Source organism: Carcharodon carcharias, chromosome 23, assembly GCF_017639515.1.
Source record: "Carcharodon carcharias isolate sCarCar2 chromosome 23, sCarCar2.pri, whole genome shotgun sequence".
Taxonomy (NCBI): domain Eukaryota; kingdom Metazoa; phylum Chordata; class Chondrichthyes; order Lamniformes; family Lamnidae; genus Carcharodon; species Carcharodon carcharias.
The window spans coordinates 11,502,487-11,520,461 of NC_054489.1; the positions used below are offsets into that span (position 1 = coordinate 11,502,487).

The window sequence follows — 17,975 nt, forward strand, 5'->3', positions numbered from 1 at the left end:
CCATACCTGCAATGGGTCATTGCACTTGGAGTGAAGCAGGGGTGGGAGTCACATTTCCAAATGTTTCTCATACAAGCCACAATCATTCCTGATGATTTATTACTTCAAGACCCCATACACCTCACAAACCACTAGCTCTGACCATCTGCAACTGAACTGAAACAATTGCCTACAGCCTTACTCGCCAATGTGCAGAATGATACCACAATCATTAATCATCCAAAATGTGCTGTGGTGACGCAACATGCTGTTAGAATCCACAATGAAAGCCATGGTTAGCTCAAAAAAATAAGAAAGCTCTAAAATGAACATAAAATGCTGCAAGATTGAAATAACCCAAAGGTGCTTATTAAAGGCTTGTTATGGGTTCAATGAAAAATTATAAGCTATTTACTGCTTTGGACAAGCAGTTTATCTTTCCAAACAGCTCAAATCAGGTCACAGCCTTATATCCAGCCCCAAGCACCTCATTTTTTTTTTTGCTTATACAACATTAACACTGTACAAATCATCTGCAAACATTTAACTCTACCCTACATCTTGTAAATAATCAAACCGGTCATTGTAGGAGAACAAGGTCCAACAGTAAACAATTGTATAAGTTCCCAAAAAAAAAGCAATTTATAAGGACAAATAGATTTCTCAACATGAAAACTAGCTCTCATTTGGGGAAATCCAATCAAGATGATTGTATCAACAGGCATTTAAACTTACTGGACATGGTTTATTATCTCTTAATCTAGCCATTAAGAGGGGCACAGAGCAGTGTGTAACTTGATGGCAGGAATTAGAACAAAGAAAGGAAAATGGAAAAATTGCCATGATCAGGACCACCTCTAGTCAATTATAATGTAACAGAAAGCACCAAATAAGGCATGTGGATAAAGCTGCTTCCCTCAACCCCCCACACCTGTGTCCTTGGGAACCCCTTCACCCAAGTATACAGCTTATTAATGCATTCAGCCATATCACCTACAAGTTATCCTCAACCAGCCCTTGAAATGTGCCAAAGTTTTTCTTTTTCCATTTATTCATGGGATGTGGATATCACTGACCAAGCAGAATTTATTGCCTATCCCCAATTGTCCTTGAGCGGGTGGTATTGAGACGCCTTCTTGAACCGCTGCAGTCCATGTAGTGTAGGTACGCCCACAGTGCTGTTAGGGAGGGAGTTTCAGGGTTTTGACCCAGTGACATTGAAGGATCAGGGATATATTTCCAAGTCAGATTGGTATGGCTTGGAGGGGAACTTCCAGATGATGCTGTTCCCATGCATCTGCTACCCTTGGGTAGCAGTTAAGAGTTTGGAAGGTGCTGTCGAAGGAGCCTTGGTGAGTTCCTGCAATGCATCTTGTAAATGGTACACACTGCTGCCACTGTGTGTCGGTGGTGGAGGGAGTGAACGTTTAAGGTGATGGATGGGGTGCCAATCAAGCGGGCTTTGTCCTGGATGGTGCCCAGCTTCTTGAAGTTTGTTGGAGCTGCACTCCTCCAGGCAAGTAGAGAGTATTCCATCACACTCCTGACTTGTGTCACGCAGATAGTGGACAGGCTTTGTGGGGTCAGGAGATGAGTTACTCGCCACAGGGTTCCTAGCCTCTGATCCACTTTCGTAGTCACAGTATTTATATGACTTCAGTTTCTAGTCAATGGTAGCCCCCAGGATGTTGATAGTGGGGGATTCAGCGATGGTAATGCCATTGAATGTAAAGGGACGATGGTTATATTATCTCGTGTTGAAGATGGTCATTGACTGGCACCTATGTGGCTTGAAAACCACAACACCAGTCAACATTATACTTTAATGTACCCACACAATGCAGTGTATTGTCACTTTGGAAACTACATCTGAAAAATACATACTAAAAGTTAAAATAAGAATGTAAAAGTGAAGTGTCAGCTCTGAATTAACCTTAAATGTGCAAAGAAAATCAGTGTAGCTTTTGAGCATTCCCATCCTCCTCCTCCTCCTCCTCCTCCCCCCCCCCCCCCCCCCCCCCCAACACACAACCTCCACAAATTAGTATCACTTGTCTCCAACCCAGCAGGTTCTAAGTTCAAGCCTTTCTCCAGGGCTTGAGCCCAGGGCTGACCTTCGGTTTAATATTGGGAATGCTGTGTGGTTAGAGTTGCTATCTTTTGATGAAATATTGAAACAAGATATCAGCCTGTTCAGATGTATGTAAAGCTCTTCATAGCATTGTTTGAAGGAGAGCAGGGACCCATTCCAATGTCTTGGCCAATCCTCAGCCAAAACCAGTTAGTTATTTTATCACTGTGTACAAACTGGCTGCTGTGTTTGCCTACAAAATAAGGACTACACGTCAAAAGTTAACTCACTGGCAGTGACGTACTTGGAGACCTGAAAGGTGCAAGCTCTTTCCTTTCCAGATCACATGTAGCCCACTGCTCTCAAGTTGAAATCATTTTTGCTGGAAAAAGTGATAACTGGTGGTTTGAAGAAGTGAGGAGGGATAAAAAGAGAGCTAACCCTCTGTACAAGTTCTCTTATCATCTGGGACCAATGGATCTTTCGAAATGGAAAGAAAGCTTCATTTGTATCCTGCAGTAGTTTCCTCACACCAGAGGCACCAATCTAAGCTAAAGATTTCCAATCAGAGGTCAAATGGACTCAAGGGGATATCAAAGGTTCATAAAATTGATTGTATTACATATTAGAACAGTGACTACCTACCAAAAGTAGTTCGTTAGTTGTGAATCACCTTGGGAGACCCTGAGGTCTTGAAAGATGCTACAAAAATGTAATTTTTTTTTTAAAAGATGGATTTTTTATAGCACTTATTTATGAGATTGCTAATTTGTAGCTGCATGGTGGAGGTTTGCTGAAAATTATTGTAACTTCTATAATGGAGGAAACAATAGTCAGTTTGCCCAGAGCAAGGTCCCACAAACAGCAATATGATAATATTCAGGTAATCTGTTTGTTGCAGTGATGGTAGCAGAGGTAAATATTGGCCAGGATACCAGGGAGAAGTTCCATCTCTTCGAAATGGTTCTATCAAATTTTTTACATCCACCTGAGAAGGCAAACTCACTCAATAGTTGACACCTCCAACTGTGTGGCTCTCCCTCAGTACCGCACAGTATATAAGCCTAGGTTTGTTTCAACTTGGTTGGACTTGAACTCGAAATCAGGACCTTCCAATTCAAAGGTTGTGTGCTACCCACTGAATCAGAACTGCAATCATTGGCATACACAAAAAACTTTTACAATTCTGCTTTACACAAAGCTTGAGGCAAAGCATAATAGGATTGATGGACTGTATTAGATAGATAGCAGAGGCATGTAAACTATAGCCCATAGACAGTGTGGAATTCATAAGGTCAAGGCAACTCAATTCTATTTGTGATTACATTTCCATCTCAGCTTTGTCCTCAAACCAGTTTTGTGGGCCTGGAAATTTTGAACGGCTGTTTTATAATTGCTGCCTCATTGGCCGATAAACAGTCAATCAGGATACCAAGATCTAGCATGTGCAGCCTGAGATACATGCAGATTAATAGCAGCATGGATTTAAACTTTATATGTGGCCTTCAGGGATCTAAGATAAGCATCTAAGCTGCTCAAAATGATGCAAAGCTTGGACAGTCTTGTGCAATAAGATGCTCAATTTGCGGATTTGAAAATATGATCTAGCCTGTGAGGTGGTGTGTGCTCCATTATTCTGCACCCAACTATGACCTCAGGAAGCATAGAAATTCCTGTATGGCTCAATGATATTAAAATTTGAAAAAAATAAAGAAGTGAATGAACAAGGTTCTGCCACCCGCCTGTCACTTAGTCGGGGTTAGGTAACATTCAGTCGTCCCTGTAATTTTTATTCATTCATGGAATGTGGACGTCACTGGTGAGGCCAGTATTTATTACCCACCCTAAGTGCCCTTGAGAAGGTGGTGGTGAGCTGCCTTCTTGAACTGCTGCAGTCCATGTGGAGCAGGTACACCAACGGTGCTGTTAGGGAGGGGGCTGCTCCAGAGTTAAACATATTTATTCAATATGGGAGCTGAAATACAACAAGGTTGAAAAGATGTTGATAAAAGATCAGATTCAATTGGAGGCGAGGTAATGGTGGAGGAGACACTCTCACCACTCTAAATTGAGGAGACAGTTTCCTAGCTTTCTTCCGTTTGCAGGAGTTTAGATCATGCAAGATCTGAAGTTTGAAAAAGTGGAGGAGAGAGAACATGGTGCCAGACACCCTGTGGGAATCAAAATAACACAATCATCCAGTTGCATAAGCAGTTATGGAGAGTGTGTTACTGATCAGAACTAATCATATCCAAAACACACAAGCATTGCCCTAGCCATTTTCTCCCTATGGGAATTACACTGCTGTCACTGATCGTTCTGTCAAATGCTCCACTCAGAATATTACACCACTCTTCAGGGACTGACATCCAGTCAATTATACCTTAGACCTCGTTTTTTTAATAGCAGGACATTATCACCACCCACTCCCCCGAAACAATCCCCAACCACCTCCCGAGAAAGGAAGTTGAACAAAAAAAAGCTCTGGCATTTCAGCAGTTGAGCTGCTAAATAACCATTCGTAAAAATGACTGTTACATTCCCTGCCCCCTTCCCCTGAGACTGACATTTTATATGGTTAACGCTATGTAATCTGTGGCCAGCAGGGAACTGTGAATAAGCATAAATTTTTAAAAAGGCCAATTAGCTACTGCATGCACCAACATGTACCTTACCGCCACTGATAAGTAGGCACTCGGCCTGTTTCAGCGAGAATAAAATAAGAAACCTCCCATGTGGCCTTTAAATTCCCCTTTCTCCGCACACCCCTTTCCAAGGCAGCTGAACAATAGATTATTCCAAGCTCACCCAGCAACACGATGCCAAGATGAGAGGCAAATTCCAAACAAGAAGCAACAGTTCGCTCAAAATAAGCCAAGTGACGCTGGGATGCACCTGCTTGAAACCTCTAAAGCAAATTACAGAACCAACATTAAGGACAAGATAACAAAGCTGAAGTTCACCCCTTGAACCCCAAGCTTCCTCCACAGCAGCATTTAACCATCTAAAAGATTTAGTATCTCAGTGCTAATCCCTGTTTTTCCAATCGTTATTTTTCCTTGATATTAGAAGTCACAATACAGAATTTGAGGCAGCTATGTGGAGACATCAAACCACCCAATTTTGCACAACTCCAGAACTTCAAATAGTCCCTGGGTACCCCCAGAGAGAGTTCTGTGCTGCTGGCATTGAGTACCAGAGAGGAGATGCTGGATAATCTTTTCCCTCTCCTTTGTAACAATACGATAAAATAAGGGGAAAGTATAAACTGTGGCTAGACAATGCAATGGGTCAGTGGATAAGGATACTATGGTCCACTCAGGATACTCAGCCACGCAAAGCATCAAGTCCCAAGTTTGATTTCTAGTTCATGTGGAGTTGGCTGATCTCAGCCAAGGCAGCTGGACAGGGTTTTACAAGTACAGTAGCCTCAATGCCCAATGGCTAGGAAGTTGGAAGAGAGGAGACAGAGGAGGGCTCGATCTTAATGAGAATACTGAGCACAAACCCTGCTAGAAATTACAAATGTGGACTAACAAGTATAAGATCAGGCTGGACTGCAGTGCACTCTGTGACCACTGACATTCTGCTACCTCCCACATTACAAATAGCCATTTGGGTAAAGTGTTTCATTTCTGCCTTCACCCATATAACTGTGCCCCAAAAAGGCAGCACCTTGAAGGAAGGGTGAAAACCAGGAGGAAAAATTAGAATAGCCACCTCTTAATTTTTTTTCAGCATCATCCCCCTCTTAAGCAAGGCAATACACCACAGTGTAGCACATGAGAGGAGGTTAAGAAGAGCACAGGCAGAGTACCACTTCTGAATGACTTTTAACCCCAACCCTTGCTGGAAGTGGCCACAGTCAAGTAAAATTACCTCCTCCCAATCCTTCTCCTCCTTCCTTCTGCCCCTCCCAATCACAAACCCAACTCTTGAGCTCACTGCTTCTGTAATTTTTGGCAGTTCTTCACACCCTATCACCCCACCCAATGCCCCCCAGGCTCGTTCTGCCAGAGGTTTATTTCTGTTCAAAGGTACAACAGAAACTATTCCATAACCCATTCAAGTCAATCAGAAAGATGGCAAATTTACAATCGCCAATTCCCCTTGATAAAAGGGTTCGTTTTCTCTTTATGAACGTCAAAACAAGTCTTAGAACACCGCTTTCTTTTTCTGCTCCAATTTTCAATCCTGTATTGAAAAATCAGTAGGACCCTGGTGCCTCATCTGTATGTTTGTGCTTCATTTGTGGGCCTAAACAGTAAGTGCCAGTGAGCTATTCAATTGTGGGCATCACTGCAGGCCAATCCGACGTATACACACACACACGCACGCACACACGATAGTGATCAGGACTTGGGACTACGTTGATTGATTTTTTTTTCCCTCTCCCATCCCTACTAAATCTGCAGCCAAGATCAGATATTTCAACATAGACTGAGAATTGGGCCCAAGATACATCAGGTTCTGCTTTAATTCTGAGAAGGGGCAAACAGCTTCTTAGTTAAAATAATTAACCTAATTTTTCTCGAAGACCTCTGAAACCACTCTGCTTCCTCGCACTCCTTTCTCCCCCCATCATCTTTGTCAAAAAGATCCTCTCTCCTAAAAATATATCACACCCTCCCAGGGCAACTAATCCACTTGAAGGCATTCTTGGGGGCGAGGGGGAGAAGGAAGCAGAGGAGGAGCAGGGAGCAAATCCTGGTGGCAGCAATTCAGTCACAAACCATACAAACATATAAATTGCCAACAAGTCCAGCAGTTGCAGAGTTCAATTTAAATCCCTGTGGTTGTGGTTCATGTTCAATGGTTGCCCAACAACCACACTTGAGGGAATTTCCATTGGCCCTCAGCTAGTCCACGAAATGCATTGTTTCATTTAATATTGTTCTTTTCATTTTTCCTTCTTTTAACAAACTACTATTGCTTACCAAACAGTGCAATAATAAACAGTGTTCAAAACAACAGTGCAAATTCCTGGCATCACCAGAAAAGCCTTTTCCTGTATCACTGGCTCTTCCTGTCACATGAAGGAATATACTCAGACTCCCATTGTAAAGCCTATTCGACCCCCGCCAGTGATACGATAACTTGCTTCGAGAACAAAGGGCATTTGGCTCAACAAGTCACTTCTAATTTGGACAAATTAACTCACGGTACTCTTTAATCCTCTCTGCAGAAACAAATAATTTCTAACCGTTTAAGAGCACCAGGAATATTGCACAGGGTCTCGCACAACTTTACAGGCACAACCACCACTGCTAGCATTATGAGATTCAGCTAGAATTCAAATTACTGTTGCTTCACTTTCTTGAGTATGAAAACATCAAAGCCCCTCAATTGTTACAGTTTTATAACCATTTTTAAAAAAATATTTACACTATTGGACTCTACCTAAAGGATGTTCACTTCTCTCAGTATGGTAATGAATGACAGCTGGGAATCTTTTCTAGATCAATGTTTTGCTCTTGGCATGATTATTTTTTCATATTTAGCTCTTGCTACCTATTTGGGAATGCATTTATCTTTATTGTCTGAATAGAACATTAACTGTAAGATTACCAGACATCTAAGAAAAATTGAAAATGGTACAAGTGATGATGTGTGGAGGGAATTGCCTACATGTGCTTATTTGAAGAATTGGTAGTGGCAAACCTTGGGTCTCCTAAACAACTACACCCCTATAATATAACCAAACCAAACCAAGGTGACTACCAACTATTATTTTATATGTGCATACTGTACTGACATAGATTAAAGCTACCTTAATTGCCCTGTTTAAAAAATGCCTCCAACAGATTGCAAAGTCATTGGCTCCCTATTACACAATCCAAGTTACACTGACTATTCCACAGTAATTCCACAGCAGTAAATACAGACTAAAACCACCAACAGCATTATGTAATATTATTGTATGTAGGATACCATCACTATATTTCATAATCACAATTATTCAGTTCCTCATCAAGCCAGTGCCCATCACTGCAGCAACCCCCCACCCCCATTCCCTGCAATGGTTACATTTGAACACTTTTGTTCCTCAATAATTACAATTAAAGAGCTCTGTAAAATATAATAGCAACGATAGTTTAAAGTGGTATAGGAGACTCTTCTGTATGTTATCACAAAGTCTTATATGAAGCCATAATCCTAAACTACTTGATGAGATTTTATTTTCAAATCCTATCATTAAAATACAGTCCGTTAACTTATTAAGCTATAAAAAACATGAAAGTATTTTTAAAAATATTTAATTCCAAATTAATGGCATCACAGATATAGGGACAGAAAATATTTTAAAATACCCACAATAATCACCCAAAATGACTCAAGCCACAAAAATGTTAAAAATTAAAAAGGCTGTTCACTTTTTTAAAAGAAAAATCAGGAAAACGAAAAGGATGCTCATTATTTTTAAAAAATCAGGAAAAGTTAAAAGGATGTTCACTAAAAACTGATCAGGAAGAAATTAAAAAGATGGTGTTCACTTTTGAAAAAAAAACAATAAAAAGGAGGATGCTGACTTCAAAAAAAATCAGTAAAAATTAAGAAAAGGATGGTCACTTTTGAAAAAGATCAGGATTTTTTTTTAAAACAAGGATGTTCACTAAAAAAAAAAGCAGGTCTTGAAAAGAAAACGTTCATTTTTTAAAAAAAAAATCAGGAAAAATTAAAAAGCAAGTTCACTTTAGGGGGGAAAAAAAACAGGAAAAATTGAGAAGGATTTTCACTTAAAAACGAACCAAGCGATATAAACAGACAACAAATAACTCTAGGGTTCCAAACATTTTCATCAGCTGTTGCACATCACACAAAGGAATAAATTCCCTGCTTCAGAAGGGAAAAAATTATAAATGAAATGAATAAATAATTTTATGGCGTGAGGATTTATATATTATATATATATATATATATTAGAAGAAAAGCCAAGGTGGGTTTTGGATAGGGTGGTTGAAGTTTGGCGGGGGGGGGGGGGGGGGGGGGGGAGTGGATGTGGGATTATGGCTGGAAAGGCAATGGGGAAGAGAGAGGAGGGGGGGGGGGGGGGGGGGGGGTGGTGGTGGTTAAAGGAGGAATGTGGTTTGCTGCTGAGGCCTGATCAGCTGGGAGACAATAACAAGAGGAGAGCTGGAGGGGGGTGGTAAAGAAGGGGGGGGGGGGCCTAGTGGGGGCAGAGGCAGAATTGAAGCCTCTACTTCTACCCTCCCTAGCAACCACTGACTGACTCACCTCGAACCTGCTCTTGGTGACTCCATTCATCCTGCCGCTGGCTCCGGCTCCGGCTCCGGCCCCGCCGCCGCCGCCGCCGCCGCCTTTCGCTTCCCCCCTCCCCTCCCCTCCCCTCCCCGTGGAAATTATTCCCCCCCCTCCTCCTCCTCCTCCTCCACCTCCTCCTCCCGCCACCTCCTCCTCCACCTCCTCCTCTCTCTCTCTCTCTCTCTTTTCTTCTTCAACTTTTCAACAAAAACATTAAAACAAAAACAGACAGGACACTCCACCCACCTGCCAACATCCTCGCACCTGATTGGACCGGCCCGACTAACCGGTTTATTATGATTACAAAGTCCGACCCTTCGCCCCCCCCCCCCCAATAATAATAAGATAAAACTTTCCTCCTCCTCCTCCTACTACGAACCTCACCTCCTCCCTCCCCCCCACCCCCACCCCCCCCCGCGCCCCCACCCTTACCTCACCCCCTCCCCCTCCCCCTCCCCTCCCCCCCCCCCCCCGCCAGGAACGGTTTATTTTTAAAAAAAATTATATATATATATATATATATATATCCCAGCGATTGCTTTTTAACTCCGGCTTCCGCCTTAGGCCACCAGCTGATGGGCTCGTCCAATCAGAGCGACCCTTACGGGGACGTCCCAGCCAGGGGGGCGGGGCCTGACGTCCGACGCTATTTTTGCGGGAAAAAACAAGCGTGGCACCCACCGCCCCCCCCCCCACCCCGCCCCCTCCCCAAGCCCCGCCCCCTGCCGCTCAGCCGCAAGAGCCCGGGGACGCTCTCCAAGGTTCCCCGCCGCCCCCCCCCCCCCCTCCAATGCTGACAATCATCTATTTTTATTTTTATTTTATATTTTTATATGTCTGTGACATCTTTTGGTTATCTCCACCTATCACTGGCCCTCTATCCAGCTCTTCTTGTCCCAACCACCCCCCACCCCAACCTTAAACCAGCTTATATTTCACCCCCTTTTCTATTTTTCCTTTGTTCTGTTGAAGAGTCACACGGACTCGAAACGTTAACTGTGTCCCTCTCCGCAGATGCTGTCAGACCTGCTGAGATTTTCCAGGTATTTTTGTTTAGGATTTCCAGCATCCGCAGTTTTTCGCTTTTACCTACATTTATTTCATTCTTTTCATTGTTTATTCTTTCACAATCACCCCGATTCTATTTTTTTAAACATTCTTTTCATTGTTTATTCTTTCACAATCACCCTGGCTTTTTCTTTAAAATTTCTTTTTATTATTTATTGTTTCATGGGACGTGGACATCACTTTCCAGGCCAGCGTTGGTTGCCCGTCTCTAATTAGAACTATTGGAGCAGAGAGTAGGCCATTCAGCCCCTCAAGCCTGATCCACCATTCAACTAGATCATGGCTGATTGCCTACCTCAATGCCATTTTCCTGTGCTATCCCAAATCCTTTGATGTCGATAGGATCTAGAAATCTCTGCCTTGAATATGCTCAATGACTGAGCTTCCACGGCCCTCAGTGGTAGACAATTCCAAAGATTCACTCTGCTCTAAGTGAAGAAATTCCTCCTCATCTCTTGCCTCTTATTCTGAGACTGTGTCCCCTGATTCTAGACCCCTGAGCCAGGGGAAACATCTTTTCTGCATCTACCCTGTCCAGTCCCTTAAGAATTTTGTAAGTTTCAATGAGATCACCTCTTATTCTTCTTAACTCTAGATAATACGAACCCAGTCTCCTCAAACGTTCATCATAGGATTGTCCTGCCATCCCAGGAGTTCATCTGGTTAACCTCCACTGCACTCCCTCCATGGCAAGTACATCCTTCCTTAGGTAAGGAAACCAAAGCTTGAACCAAAACTTGCGCTTGAACAGAGTGGGTTGCTCGGCCAATTCAGAGGGCAGTTAAGAGTCAAACACATTACTGTGGGCCTGAGTCACATGTAATCCAGATAGGGTTACCAACCCTCCAGGATTGGCCTGGAGTCTCCAAAAATTGAAGACAAATCTCCAGGACACAGCTCTGTGCAACCCAGGAGAAAAATTAAAGGGACATTATAAAAGACTTTTTGTCATTACTTTTGAACATTTCTCTTTACCAGATATTAAAAAATTGAAAATGGGGGGAAAAAAATTGACAGCATCCATTGGGAAAGAGTCTTTTTGCTTTTCAATTGCCATAGAAAGGCGGTGTGTCACAAGGATGGATGTGTTGGTCAACTAATGGCAAGAGTCTGGGGGCAAATCATGTGATGAAAACTCCAGGAATTCACAGTTAGCAACCCTAAGTCCAGGCTAGGTAAGGATGGCAGATTTCCTTCTCTGATGTGCATTAGTGAACCAGATGGGTTTTCATGACAACCAATGATAGTTTCATGGTCACCATTACTGAGACCAGCTTTATATTTCAGATTTTGTTAATTGAATTTAAATTCCACCAGCTGCCATCATGGGATATGAACCCAAAGATCATTTGCCTGGGCCGCTGGATAACTAGTCCAGTGAATTACCACTACATCAATTACACTAACAACCAATTTAAGATTATCAGTCAGGCTCACAATGGGGCTTACATACGCTTACTGGAACCTACATATAGTCATAGAGCAGAGATCTGTCCTCTGCATGCAAAAGAAATGTCCAAGCATTGTATCTTTTTTAAATTAAACAAAAATATGGGATACAATAGCTCTCTGGTGCATTCTCCATGCCAATACCTCGACCAATCAGAGTCAACTTGCCAACCAATCAGCATCCTTTTCTCCTGTAGTATAAATTGTTGCTCCCTTTGAAATTTGGCATTCTTGCTTCTGTCCTGATGAGTGCAAGACAAAAAACTTTGACAGCATGTCTGTTTTTTCAGCATTACTAAATAATGATTCCCATTTCCCCTCTTCTAAATAATTGGATATGTCATTCACAAGATATGGCAAGGCCAGCATTTATTGCCCATTCCTAATTGCCCTAGAAAAGGTGTGGTGAGTGCAGTCCGTGTGGTGTAAGTGCACCCATAGTGCTGTTCAGGAGAGAGTTCCAGGATTTTGAGCCAGTGATAGTGAAGGAATGGCATTATATTTCCAAGTCAGGATGGTGAGTGGCTTGGTAGGGAGCTTTGGAGGTGGTGGTGTTCCCATGCACCTACAGTCTTTGCCCTTTCGGTTTTGGAAGTTCTGTTGTACAAGCCTTGGCAAGTTGCTGCTGTGCATCTTATTGATGGTACATGTTGCAGCGGTGATGGAGGGAAAGGGAGGTTTAAGATGGTGGACAGGATGCCAATAAAATGGATGGCTTTGCTTCCGGATGATGCTAAGTTTAAGTGACGTTGGAGTTGCATTCATCCAGGCACATGGAAAATATTCCATCACATTTCTTATTTGTGCCTTTTAGATGGTGGAAAGGCTTTTACAAATTTACCTTCTGAAGGGGAATAATTTGAAAGCTGGGAAGTGAAACTAAATTGGTTAGCTTTCGAAGAGCTGCCACAGACATGGAGGGCTGAATAATGTCCTTCTGTGATGTATGATTCTATGAACTTTCTACATTCCAGGAATATTTGAGACACTTTTTTCCAGTCCAGAACCACTTCATTCAAATGGTCAGGGGTTATATCTTTTTTTCTTTGAACTGAACCTTTTTTGAACAGAGAAAAGTGAGAAAAGCTAAACCTGCAAATGCTAAAAAACCAGAACAAAAAATAGCAAATGCTGGAAATGGGCAGGCCAGTCAGCGTCTGTAAAGAGAAAAGACAGGGATAACTGAATAGCAACCTGCAGTGGGAACCCTGCCTAATTTTACCCCTCCCTAGCCAAGGGCTGCTGTGGTGCATTGAAGCGTTCCTTCTGCTAATTCACCTAAAATCAGCTGATTCAACACAGAGCAATAATCTGTGACTCATAGTCACTTTCTGTGTTTCTTAACGCTTCATTGATGACACATTTACCCACTAGGTCAGTGGAGCTGCTCAGGCCTGTCCTTTAGCATATATTCCAGGCTCAAAAACTACATTACTGAGAGGTCTGGGGGTCATTTTGCTTTGAACTGAAGGAAGTAAACAAATTCCAGCTAAAAGAAACCCTATAATTGTGTAAGATAGTCCTGCACTGTGGCCACACCACAGCCTATATTATGCATTCTCCTTTGGCATTAATTGATTGCTGAAGGAAGTCGCTTTCATTCTTCCCAGGGTGATTCAAGATACATTTTCATTAAAAAGAAAGCATTTGCAATTTCCTTGTTGTGTTTAGTTGGCATGGCTTTTGTGGTATTTGTGTTGTTGCTGCCTATCGTTCTTTGAAATTTGGTATTGCTACTGAGAAAAAGGAAAGCAGGAAACTATAAAGATGCTGCTATAGTTTGTTGTGACGTTTCTTCATTCTCTTTAACAGAGTCAGCCTTTGGTTTCCTGCCTGTGGGCCAGAAGATGCCAGAGTTCACAATCCCTTTCTATGGTGATTGAAGTCTGAGTTGACGTCCAGTGTCCCTCCATAGCTTTGCCTCTATCTCTGCCTTACAACCCTCTGAGATCTCTACACTTTTCCAACTCTGGCCTCTTGAGGGTCCCCCATACCTTCTATCATCCCAACATTGGCAACCTTGGTTTCAGCCATCTAGGCCCTAAGTTCTGGAGTTCCCTCCCTAAACCCATTGTCCCACCTCCTTTGAGACATATTTCTTTGACCAAGGTCCTGGTCACCTGTGTTAATGTTTCCTTCTTTGGCTCTGTTTCAATATTATTCGGGTTACACTCCTGGGAAATGCTTTGAGGTGTTTTACTATGTTAAAGTTGTCACTATTTAACTTGTGCTCTTTTGTCCTGCAGTCGTGGATTAACTTTAGATCTGCTATATAATTCCATATAAACTATCCCTCCTCGTCTTTCTTGACCTGTCTGCAACTTTTGACATTGTTGACCATACCATCCTTTACCTATGTTTCTTCACTGTCATTTAGCTGGATGGGACTGCATTCAGTTGCATTCTTCTCTATTTAACCATAGCCAGAGGATCACCTCCACTTCCACACAGTTACCTCTGATGTCCCTCAAGGATCTATCCTTGACACCATCCTATTTCTCATTACATGCTGTTATGACTGGGATTGGAAGAGTGCTTGAATTATCAAGCCCCACTACTCTACAGGCCACATACCAATAATTTAAATGTTTAACTCTCCCACCGAAATGGCCAGTTGTGTACCTAGACCTATAGTACCAAGAAAAGAGACTCCGATCAGACTCCTTTCAAAAGCTCAGTATGATTAATTTAATTTTGAAACAAAACTTCTTTTAACAAGTTGCAAGAACTGATTAACACACAGTTGTAATTGGAAAGTATAACTATCTATCAAAGGACAAACAGATAGAGTCTCTCTGCAGAGGTGGGCTTTGGAGGAAGGGTGTTATAAAATAAAGAATAAAGTTCACAAGGTCTCGTCACTGTTGACCTGGAGTTCTCTTTTGTGTAGACGGGCTGCTGGTCCCAGTAGATGCCTGGAAATTCCCATCAACTGTCCAGCTTTGTGGGTCTAAATGCAGACCAGTTACACTCAGATGAGCATTCTCTGGCTGCATGTTGATAGCCACACGCAATCTCAGGCAAGCTAGAGAGAGGGTGCCTTCTTTCCTCAGCTTGTTCTCCAACAAGACCTTCTGGCTTCTCACATGCCCATATCACTTAAAATCAGTTTCCTGCAGCTTCCTCCCTTTAAGCTTGAAGCTTGGAGCCTTCCCCTCTGTTCCTTAATGTCAATTCCACAGAACAGAAACTTTTCCAGACTTCTGCTCTTCCTTTGACTAGAAGGTCTTCTTGGAACCCCTCCTTTCTGTCTCACCCCTTGGCCTTGGGCCCTTTCAGTTCTTTTGGGAAGTCTGCCCTCTCTGCAGTTCCCTCTCACAGTATCCAATCTCTCTGGAATGCTGGCTTCAACTTCGGTTTGGGACTTGCTATCTATTCCTCTGCTGTCAATTCTCGATTTTAGTTTTGTGTGTGTGTGTGTGTGTGTGTGTGTCTCCCTCTCTACACCCCTGTTGCTAGGCAACAGCACAGTTGTTCTACTCATTTGTTTTAACTTCTCTTCAAGAGTCATAAAAATCTCATTAGAATATAGGCACCTTTTAAAGGGAAACTAAAACTCGACTTCTTTTCTTAACACACAAATACAGAAATACAAAGGAAACTTAAACATTAATATATGCCTTATTCTTAACACACCCAAATAAACATATAATTTATGTAAACTATCTCTAGTTCCTGACAATGCTGCCCCTCAGCAATATCATCCAAAACTATGGAGTCAGTTTTCAATGTACACTGACAACACCTACCTCATCACCACCTCTTTCAAATTCACTCCAATTAAATGTTATGAAGACTGGAACTATTGCCTTGTGTCCCTACCACAAACTCCATTGCTTAGCTTACTAACTCCATCCTCCTCCCCAGCAACTATCTTTGGTTAAACTAGGCTGTTCTCAACCTTGGGATTTGACACCAAGATGAACTTCCAAACATATATCAGTGCCATCAAAAAGACCAACTATTTTTACCTACCTAACATTCCCCAACTTTGTCCCAGCCTCAGCTTTCCTATTGCTGAAACTCCCATCCATACTTTTGTTACCTTCAGACTTGACTATTCCAAAGCACTCCTGCCATCCATCCACTTTCCTCATTCCACAAGCTTAATGTTATCCAAACCTTTGCTGCCCATATTCCAACTCACACTAAATCCTGTCCAACCATTACCCCTTCGCTGGCTGATCTACACTGCCTCCCAGTTAAGCGACACCTTGATTTTAAAATTCTCATCTTTGTTTCCAATTCCACCCTGGCCTCACCACTCCCTGTCTAGGTTATCTCCTATGAACCTACAATGTTCTGAGATATCCGAACTCCTTCAATTCTGGCCCCTTGAGCAACCCCAGTTTCCATTGCTCTACTGGGCTGCCTAAGCCCTAAGCTCTGAAATTGCCTCCATAAACCTCTACACCCATCCACCTCCCTCTCCTTCTTTAAGATGCTCCTTAAAACCTACCTCTTTGACCAAGCTTTTGGGCGTCTGGCCTTGTATCTACTTGTCACATTTTGTTTGACAATGTTCCTATGAAATGCTTCGTTTTACTATGTTGCAGATGCTATATAAATATAATTTGTTGTTGTAGAAATATCCTTCGACAGCACCTCCCAAACCCATGACCTCTATCTACTACCTAGAAATACAAGGGTAGCAGACACATGGGAACACCACCAAGTTCCCCTCCAAGTCACACACCATCCTGCCTTGAATTTCTAACCGTTCTTTCATTGCCACTGGGTCAAAATCCTGGAACTCCCTCCCTAACAGCACTGTGGGTGTACCTACACCACATGGACTGCAGCGGTTCAAGAGGGCAGCTCATCACCACCTTCCCATGGGCAAAAAGGGATGGGAAACAAATGCTGATCAAGCCAGTGACACTCACGTCCTGTAAAAAAAAATAAAAAAGAAAAATTGCCAATGAGAATTTTAAAAATAAAGTTTTATTATTTTAGGCAACACATAATTTTTAAAAAAATTCTGAGGCGGTTTGTGAAAGAAGCAAAGAGGAACTTCCAGACCACACAAGATGCTATCTTCCTGCTCAGAAAACAAATCTTTTAAGTCTGACAGGGTTTCAGGAAATTGTGTGGATGGGTAAAAGTCTGTGACCCGCAGTTCTCAGATGAAAATAAGGAAATGTGATTAGATAAAACTTTAAATCTTGTGATCTATTGGTGAAAATTAACCATCAAAACAGTTTAGAGACTGGGAAAACAACCAGCAGGATCATGCATCCTCCACCTACTTAGCACTGTCTGATATCCTGTTCATGGTAGGAGGTTGGAAATACAGATTGAAGGGGTTTAAAAAAGATGGAAATATCACTTTCAGCTGCTAATTTATTCTTTTATTTATTTACAGGATGTGGGCTTCGCTGGCTGGGCTAGCATTTATTGCCCATCCCTAATTGCCCTTGAGGAGGTGGTGGTGAGCTGACTTCTTGAGCCCCTGCAGTCCATGTGGGGTAGGTACACCCACAGTGCTGTGAGGAAGGGAGTTCCAGGATTTTGACCCAGCAACAGTGAAGGAACGGCGATATATTTCCAAGTCAGGGTGGTGAGTGGCTTGGAGGGAAACCTCCAGGTGGTGATGTTCCCATGTATCTGCTGCCCTTGTCCTTCTAGATGGTAGTGGTCATGGGTTTGGAAGGTGCTATCTAAGGAACCTTGGCGAGTTTCTGCAGTGCATCTCGAAGGTGGTACACACTGCTGCACAGTGGTGGAGGGAGTGAATGTTTGTGGATGTGCTGCCAATCAAGTGGGCTGCTTTCTCCTGGATGGCCAGGCAAGTGGGGGGTATTCCATCACACTCCTGAATTGTGCCTTGTAGATGGTGGACAGGCTTTGGGGAGTCAAGAGGTGAGTTACTCACCGCACGATTCCTAGCCTCTGACCTGCTCTTGTAGCCACAGAATTTATATGGCTAGTCCCAATTGAAGTGCTGGGACAGACGTCATGAAAGATGTGGTTGCTGTGGTCTGGTTCAGCTAACTAAGAATTATATAGATGTCTCCAACCAGCAAACAGGATACCACAAGCTATCCAACTCTCTCAGTTTCAATTCTGCAATGACACTATGCAACATGGAACAGAATTCTGCAGACAACGAAGATCCCAGACTTAGCCCTAGTCTACACTGAAG

The 17,975-nt window shown here is 42.7% G+C and overlaps 1 protein-coding gene across 3 annotated transcripts in view; it reads right to left on the reverse strand.

Moving 5' to 3' along the window:
* The window catches only part of LOC121294038 (F-box/LRR-repeat protein 20), a 127,980-nt gene extending 118,392 nt beyond the window's left edge, over positions 1 to 9,588 (reverse strand). For 2 of the 3 annotated variants that reach the window (XM_041217547.1, XM_041217546.1), the window contains exon 1: positions 9,560 to 9,588. Coding sequence is in view for 1 of the 3 variants with exons in the window: in XM_041217545.1 (XP_041073479.1) it covers positions 9,287 to 9,316 (30 nt within the window). In the remaining 2 variants the exon portion in view is untranslated. Of the gene's footprint in view, positions 1 to 9,286; positions 9,370 to 9,559 lie in introns of those variants that run through there. The other variant, XM_041217545.1, reaches the window with a different exon arrangement.
* Positions 9,589 to 17,975: the final 8,387 nt, after the last annotated feature.